Source organism: Merops nubicus, unplaced genomic scaffold (assembly GCF_000691845.1).
Source record: "Merops nubicus isolate BGI_N331 unplaced genomic scaffold, ASM69184v1 scaffold5971, whole genome shotgun sequence".
Taxonomy (NCBI): domain Eukaryota; kingdom Metazoa; phylum Chordata; class Aves; order Coraciiformes; family Meropidae; genus Merops; species Merops nubicus.
The window spans coordinates 4,217-12,770 of record NW_008588897.1 but is presented as its reverse complement, the minus strand read 5'-3'; the positions used below and the strand labels follow the sequence as shown (position 1 = coordinate 12,770).

General features: G+C 49.2%; 1 protein-coding gene across 1 annotated transcript in view; it reads right to left on the bottom strand.

Moving 5' to 3' along the window:
- The window catches only part of AAK1 (AP2 associated kinase 1), a gene marked incomplete at both ends in the record, with an annotated part of 41,797 nt that extends 33,502 nt beyond the window's left edge, over window positions 1-8,295 (bottom strand). The window contains 7 exons of the mRNA XM_008949392.1: window positions 453-706; window positions 795-949; window positions 2,307-2,386; window positions 3,348-3,451; window positions 4,633-4,765; window positions 6,643-6,724; window positions 8,174-8,295. Of these exons, the coding sequence (XP_008947640.1) occupies window positions 453-706; window positions 795-949; window positions 2,307-2,386; window positions 3,348-3,451; window positions 4,633-4,765; window positions 6,643-6,724; window positions 8,174-8,295 (930 nt within the window). The remainder of the gene's footprint in view (window positions 1-452; window positions 707-794; window positions 950-2,306; window positions 2,387-3,347; window positions 3,452-4,632; window positions 4,766-6,642; window positions 6,725-8,173) is intronic.
- Window positions 8,296-8,554: the final 259 nt, after the last annotated feature.

Here is an 8,554-nt window from a genome sequence, read left to right as displayed (position 1 = left end):
CACCTCCCCTGGGGCACCCTGAGGCTATTGCCTCTTGTCCTGTCCCTTGTTCCTTGGGAGCAGAGCCCGACCCCCCCTGGCTCCAGGCTCCTGTCAGGAGCTGTGCAGAGCCAGAAGGTCTCCCCTGAGCCTCCTTTGCTCCAGGCTCAGCACCCCCAGCTCCCTCAGCTGCTCCTCCCCACACTTGGCCTCTAGACCCTTCCCCAGCAGCTCCGTTGCCCTTCTCTGCCCACGCTCCAGCCCCTCAAGGTCCTTCTGGGAGTGCAGTGCCCCAAACCTACCCAAGGATTCAGGATGCAGCCTCCCCAGTGCTGAGCCCAAGAGGATGATCCCTGCCCTGCTCTGGCTGGCCACATGGTTTCTGACCCAAGCCAGGATGCTGGAAGCCACGACACTGCCTTGCAGGCCTGTGGCACAGTAAGCATGTAACAGACTTGGCCATGCACACCTACCTGCTGAGCCTGCATTCTCTGTTTTCCCTGCTGCTGCTGCTGCTGCAGAAGCTGCTGCTTCAAGAAAAGCTGCTGTTGATGCTGAGGGGTGGCTTGTGGCTGAGTAGAAGGGGGCTGGGGCTGCCCCTGCGAGGTCTGTGGAGCTGGCGCCTGCTTGGCTTGGGGCTGTGCTGGAGCCTGCTGAGGGGCCTTCTGCTGGGGGGCGCTGGCCGGGAGCGAGGGCTGAGCACTGCCCAGGGCAGCAGGTCCTGCAAGGGGAGGGGACACAGAACCCAAAGCAGGGCAGGTCTGTTAGGAGGTGCCCCCGGCGTGCCCAGCAGCTCCCGGGGGGCCTGGTCTCACCTTGGGGCTGTGCAGCTGCCGGCGCCGTGGGCCTCTTCCGAGGAGTCAGGGCTGGCTGGATGGGGAGAATCCCAGGGGTGGCTTGTGTCTGTCCTGCTTTAGGTCTCTGGCGGGGTGCTATGGACGTTTCTGTCGTAGGGATGGGATCTGTCAGCCTACAAAATAAGGTGAGGAATCAAAGGAAGAGCAGTAAGAGCACCAGAGTTTGTTAGCCTGATGGTTGGTGTGTGCAACATAGAGCAGGGGTTTAAAAACCCATCCATGCTTCAGCAGTGTGTGAGTGATGAAGGTGAAACACTTGTGGGCATCCAGACAGAAGTCAACTCTTTCCAGAAAGCTGCAAGCACAGTAAAACTTAATGGATGCACCCAAAACAAGTAATCCAACACTGTCATTTTGACCACTTTGCCAACTGTGGCATCTTCTCCTCTTGGACAGCTGGAACTTGTCAAAAATCACTCAACTTATTCAAATAAGTGCTACAACGTATTGTTTAAATCCACTCAAGGGTTCTAGAGGAGCAGATGAAGTACTCAAATCAACAGAAGAGCAGCTGGTACCTTTGGACAGAGCTGTCTGAATCGCCATCGTTACCAACACTTGGTACACCTACCCCAGAATCAGATCATTGCATCTCCTTTAATCTCTGCTCAATTCTTACTGAGCTCCAGAACCACACCACAGCAGAGCCAAGCAGCCAGACACCACCTCTGGATACACTTGCTTGGTAGACACCAAGTTGTTCTACTGATGTGGGAGTAACTGCACTCAGTTATGAAAACAAAGCAGGCTCCTGGGACAGACAGGAGGAAAGCTGCCTGAAGAAAACTGCTGGGTTTAGTGCACCCACTGCTGCACCACTCACTTTGCAGTAAGTTCAAGCTTTATCCAACAGAATTTGTAAGTCTCAGCTAGAGTATCATCAGCAGAGCGAGCAGGAGGAGGAAAACCACAGCAGTAGAGTGGTCTCCCCACTAACTGAGCTCCTCAGACTGCTTGGGCTTTGTCTCCCCTAGAAGAAATTAGAGGACTCTTGCAGAAATCACAGCAATTTCATACAGGAACTACTGGGTCAGACTGTTGTCTGCTGAGGGTCAACCTCAACCAGCAGCAGTCCCCACTGCAGTGTCTTGGCACTCGTGTTTCTGGGCCAGGGCCAGGCCCACTGCAGGGCACTGCAGCCTGACTCTGCTCCCAGGTACCCCGGGTGCAGGACACCAGACTCATCTGAGTGCATGAACTTCAAGTGCTGCTGGGAAGAGATGTCTCCAGTACAAAAAGCCAAGATGTTGAGTCATGCTGAGTATCACCCAAGTCCCACCCCCACCTCCCCACACAGAAAAATCTCCCCCAGTAGGTGCATTTGCTGCCCTTCAGATCAATGAGCTCAACGGCTGTGTGGCTGAAGCAGCAGTGTTTGTCTCCACGTGTAAGTGGAAGCCCCCAAGGAAGCAGTCAAACACAGAACAGACAGTAGAAAGAGGGCACTGAGCAGAATGCAGATGTGGTTACCTGGCCTTTGGCTGACTCTTCTTCGCTGCAGCTTCACTGGCTTTAACCGGGTCTGGGAGCTTAGCAGGGATTGGAGAGTTCTGCAGACCACACAAACACCACGTTTTGTATTTTGAGGACACAAAATAGAGTCAGAAATAATTTGAAAAAGCATTGCAATGAAACAGGGAGATTGAGGGACCTCCAAATCAATTATTCCTCATGCCAGACACATTCCTTCATGTTAACATCATGAGGACACAGTAGTTTGGGGGAGTCTCTACAAGGGAAAAATCTGGTTCAGTGTTTTGACCATTCACTGCATGTGGATCCTCAACAGTCTCCCAGCAGGGTCTGCATGTTTTTAAAACACAACCTGAGGCCAACAGAAGCAAGACTTCCAAATACTGCTATTGATAAATATAGGCATAACAGTACCAAACCTATTTATGGTCTTTATGAACAAGACATAACACCTCAACATGGTGTGGGGAAGGTTTCTTCTTCTCTGGAGACAATAAAATCCAATGTCATGTCACAGGTGCCTGTGACACCATAGTACTTGTCAACTACTTTAAAATTGAAATCTATGAAGACACACTAAAAGGTGCAGATGGTTATGCAGGGTCTGGCATGGTTGAGCTGCAGTCCCAGCCAGGCAGCAGACAGGACTGTGAGGTTTACAGCTCACTGCAGCAGGACTGGCACACGCTGTGCTGGGCAGGCCTGGGAACCACGTCGGGCTCACAACCATGGCCTCACTTTCCATGTTCACATGCACGAGATTTCCTGGTTGGCCTCACAGGGGTAACTAGGTGAGGAGGTAAATCAGGGACAAAAAATCACATATGAAACAAAACATGAATTTCTGTCCCCACTACTCCAAAAAAAAAAAAACACCCCAAAGAGTGCTGCTAATTACAGAAAACAAAACAAAACAAAAAAAAGACCCTCCTAATTACAGAGCTGAGGAGCAACCAGTAGAGTACTCAAAATTCAGCAACTGCCACCTCCAGTCTCCTCCCAGACAGCCCTACATCAGTCCACACCTTTGCCACTCACCTGGACGTTCTGGACTGGGCACTCCTTCTTTGCCAGTTTGAAGGCAAAGTAGGAGACCTGATAAATATCAGGTCTCTTATCAGGGTCTGGCTCAAGCATATACCCTTTAAAAGACAGAGATGCTTATATCAGAGCAATAGAACAGATTCAGGTGGTTCACTTGTGGCAGTGTATCAGACTAGATAGAAGGAAGGCATTTTCTACACTGAGGGTGGAGGCCCAGGCTGCCCAGAGAGGTGGTCGCTGCCCCAGTCCTGGCACCATCCCAGGGGAGGTTGGCCGGGGCTCTGAGCACCCTGCTCTAGCTGGGGATGTCCCTGTCCCTGTCCCTGCAGGGGGTTGGACTAGATGACCTTGAAAGGTCCCTTCCAACCCAAACCCCTCTGTGGTTCTACTTGTGGTATCATCAGATGCTACCAGGCTGCCCTGTCTCTTTCAGAGCACCCATCAGCTGAGCTCATCAACTGGCTCAGAGAGAAAGGGGCAAGACACAGCGAGGGTGGACTAGGAGATATTCCCAGTGCAGCTGTGGGTGACTTGTAGCTGCCATCAAAGGCTCTAGAGCAAAGAAGGGAAAACAGCCTCCCTGGGCAGGGAATAGCATCAGTTTCAACCTCTCCATTTCCAACTCAACTGAACACACAGGAAAGGGCTCGATCCAAGCCTGGTGTGTCACTGGGGCAGTAAGACAGGCCAGCCACATCCACCACATCAGAGAAAACACCAGCCTGCTCTGCAAACATCCTACTCTGTATTAGTCAAGATTGGGACTAGAAAAAAATCAAATGCTGTCCTGAAAATAAGAGAGCTGCCCCAGCTCTGTCAAGAGTAGTGCATTGTTCCTTTAATTACACACTCACTCTAGCCAGGGAGTTATTTATAAATCATTTCAGTTCTGTTTCTCAATTCACAGAAGATGAATTCTTATCTCCAGTCTAAGTCACTGTGGTTCTTTTCAGTTCCTTATCCAAACAGATTTATTATTGGGGAAGTACATTTCTGCATAGAGAGGCTCATTGTGCAAGTTCTGCAGGACTCCAGCCAAATGGTGCCTGTGCTCCTGTCCTTCTGCAGAGCTCCCCACAGCCCAGCCACAGAGAAGCCCTCTCAGGAGAACTCCAGTGCTTTTGAAGAGCAAGCTCTTCTTAAGCTACTAAAAGATCACTTCCTCCACCCCAAGCAGTAAGCATCCAGAAACAGCAGCTGTTTTAGTGCAGGAGCAGGGAGCAGGAGGAAGCCCTCTGCTGCTGTGGGCTCTGCAGGAGCAGGGGCTGCAGCCACTCACGGATCAGGCAGTGCATGTCCTGCGAGTGCCGGGAGTTGTCTGGGATGGTGAAGTTCCCATCACAGATTGCCACCTGGCTCTCCCCAAAGGGCAGGGTGAAGTAACACAGCTTGTACAGCAAGCAGCCCAGGGCCTAAAGAGAGAGAACAGAGACAGGGTTTAACCAACTGCAGCAAGGCAGGGAGCAGTGCAATCCAGGTGCCATCAGAGGGAAGAGGCAGAGGGCTCCAGCTTGTCCTGCTGTAGAGCTCCTGCCTGCCATCAGCCCTACACTAACACCCCTCTGATCCACTGGGAAACAAGCAGAGTGCACAGGAGGAAACTGCACAGAGCTTGTTCCTCACTGGGCTGAGACGCTGCAGCCTGGGGGATGATGTGAGTATCATCCACACCCCACAGCTCCACAGTGTGACCCTTCATGCCATTAAACAAGCAAAGCTTGTTTCTGCCACGTACTGCACGGACAGAGCAAAGTAACAGCAAAAAGAAATGGTAAACATCATCCTTAAAACTCTTAGCCTGACAAAGAAAAAACCCAACCTTTCCCAAGCTTAAGTTCAAACAAGCTTTCAACTGTTAGAAATATGGACCAGGGAGAGAGAGCCAGAGACTTCTGCAGCTGATAGGTTCTGTCACCCTTCCATCTATTCCCATGCTGCTTTTGACAGCAAGAACCACCACTGATTTCAAGAGAAAACACAATTTTTGCACAAAGGGCGAATTATGAAACACTCCCACCATCTCAGAGGGGAGAGGGGAGGTTGTTTATTCCTGAGCAACTCATCAGCTTATATCTTTTGTCATAGTGTTTCACAATTAAATTGCATTCTAGTTTAAAATCACCTCGGTAAGATTTAAGGAAAGGGAGGTTCCTAGCAGGACAAGTGCTGCAATAGGCCCTGAAGGGGAGGGCCCACTGTGCACACCACCACACACTGGCTTGGAAATGCTCTGCAAGTCACCAGAACAGAACTCCTCCCAAGCCAGGAAGAGGAGACCCTTTGACCTCCACATCATCACAGGAACAACCACAGATCCCAGTTCTCCTCTGGCTGCCTCTGAGGCCTTGACAATCTCTTCCTGCTGTTGCAGATGTGACCTTTCTTCTCTGGGTCTCACAACCAAGGCAAGTGACCCACCCAGCACTGGTCCAGGGCCCAGTTCCACAAACCTCCCACTGAACCCAGGAGCAAGAGCCCCAGAGGCTGCTGCATTCCTGACTCCACGCTGGGCTCACAGAGGAAAGAGGACTCTTTCTAGCAGATGACACACCAGCAACTCTCCCTCTTGTATATGCAGATGTAGAGCTATTGAGAATATATTAAAACTCTCCTCATACTGCTTCTGCCTTGTTACCTCCCAGCTCAGGGCAGTACAACTACACCACAAACAGCACAGGCTTCTTTTGGTCTCCATCCCAAGTAAAGGGAAGGTTTCCACCCCTGATCAGGCCGCCCAGAAACGGGCCACACCACAGCACTTTGCTCTCAAGATGATCAGTGTGACAAGACTGCACTGATTCTTCAGAACAGTGGTGCAAGAGCTGGGTCTCTGGCCAGGTCTGGCCACTCAGACCTGTGTTACCCTGGCCAGGATAAGCACCCTATTGCTTCTAGAAGGAAGGTCTATTTTCTGTTTTCTACTAAATTCCAACCCATAATTTTAATTCCACATGCTTGCACCCCAGCCCAGGCACAAGAAGACAATACACTGAATTTTCAGTTTTAATTCTTAAGATATGAGATCAGGTTTGCACTATTCAACCACAGAATTTAATATATCTCTACATTAAAACCACATGGGAGGCAGCACGCAAAGAACACGTGTTTTATCCACAAGCCACCTTGCTCAGCAGCAACTCAAACATCAAGCAGAGGAACTCTTCATTCAGAAACCATCCAGTCTCCTATGGAAACTCAGTTAGCCCCAGCCAGGCAGTTCCCCTGTCACTGTGACAGCACAAGCAGGCTGCAGCCTGGCTGTGTGGTGCTGAGGGGTTTTTATACATACCCAGATGTCTGCTTTCGTAGTAATAAGTTTCCCACTGTACAAGTTGACCATTTCTGGTGCTCTGTAGGATAACGTAGTGTACCTGCAGCAGAAAGAGCTCAGTGAGTTTGAAATGGGTTATTTAGGTACATTTTCACTATGTCATGTTTTCAAGTAACCCAAAATTCCCTCTTTTTCTATTCTTTTTAAGGAAAGGGATACTAAAGATGACAATCCATTGGAAAATCTTCTAACAGCAGCATCAGCTACCTACCTCTAACAATAACACAAAACTGCCCTGTGAAACCAAAGCAGTAACCAAGACCCTTCTAAAGCAAGCAACTTACTCAACAGTCATTTTAACAACTAGAACAGAAATATTAAGAATTCAGAGCATTAACAAGGCCAGCAGTCAAATTTTCTCTGCAGTGTCCTCACTGCTAGGACTTTGGCCAATTGTATTACACAGACTGTCACCAGATACATGGCTCCTAATAAAGAGCCTTCCACACTAGGACTCCTGCTCAGAGTCACTGTAAACAAGGCAAAGACTATTTCATTGCTCAAACTACAGCTAGAATCTGCCTCATTTTAACAAATCACTATAAACAGAAAAACTGGAAACTGTGCCACAGTTTAAAAGACTTGTGGTAAGATTTCCTGCCAGTAGGTCAGTAATTCTTGCTGTGGCACCTTGTGTGCTCTTTGCCTTGATCACAAGAAGGCACTGCTGAAGGCAAAGATTTTGTAGGCTTGTTAACTAGCATACAAATAGGGCTCTCCAAAGGGACTGAGAAGCCAGTCTATGGGAGCTCTAAAAAATTCAGTCAAGCCTAGGAAATCCATGCAGGTGTAACTGAATCCAAACAAAATGGAGGCACTGGCAACCATTTCTATCAGGCTCCTTTCTAGCCAGAATATTGTGTTAACAGAACAGGAAAGCCTGCAGCAATTATGTTGTTAAAACCAGAGCAAGACCAAGGACCTGGATTCCACTCCATTCCTGATCTAGGTCCTACTGAGCAGCCAGGTAAGTTCCCCTTTTTAAAAGCACCAAGATGCACCTAGGTGCTACCACTATAGCTGGTCATGCACAGGGCAAGAGGAGGAGCCAGATTAAACTCCCTAAAGGTCCTCACATTTTCTAAGAAGAGCTGAGGAGTCAGGCCATGTGTTCCCTTAGTCGCTGCAAGGATTTATGGCAAGTGGCTCATGGAGGACAGGGATTCTGTCATCTGCTGTATCACAGTTCAGAGCCATCAGGAGAGATGAAGGACAGAGACAGACTGACCCCATACACAGCAGAACACCTTGTCAAGGTGGGCAACTTCTCTGCACTAGTACACTCAGTCTTTCAGGTCCAAATCAATTACATCAAGCCCAATTTATTGTTTCACCTTCCCCCAGGCACTTATTTACCTGCAGCAGACACTCCTCTGCAGCAGCATCCAATCTGCTGCAACAGGCCCAAGTAAAATTCAGTCCCAGTGTAAGAAAAAATTGCCCTTGAAATATAAACTGTGTCCAAGCTAGGAAGGAAAAGCACACTTACTTTTTGATCTCCTCCTCTACTGCATTCACCCCTTCTGTTTGAGGGTTCTGGAATTTGTTAGTAGCACTCCCAAAGTCACACAGCACATAGTGGCCACGATCATGCAGCAGGATGTTTTCAACCTATGAGTGTGACAGACAAACAGACAATCACTCAGACAAAAAAGCGTTTGTTTTTCTCTAGATGAGTGAGGGTTTTCAGTGCCCCAGGACATATCAGACATCTGACATAAAAGCATAACATTATAGCAAACAAAATATGCATCAGCTGTCACATCTCCTGGAAGAGAAGTCAAACCCTGGGAGCACAGTTGTACCACAGCCCCCACCATGCCACCCCTCCCTTCTCCTGAGAGCACACCACCCTGCCTCAGCTAAGACT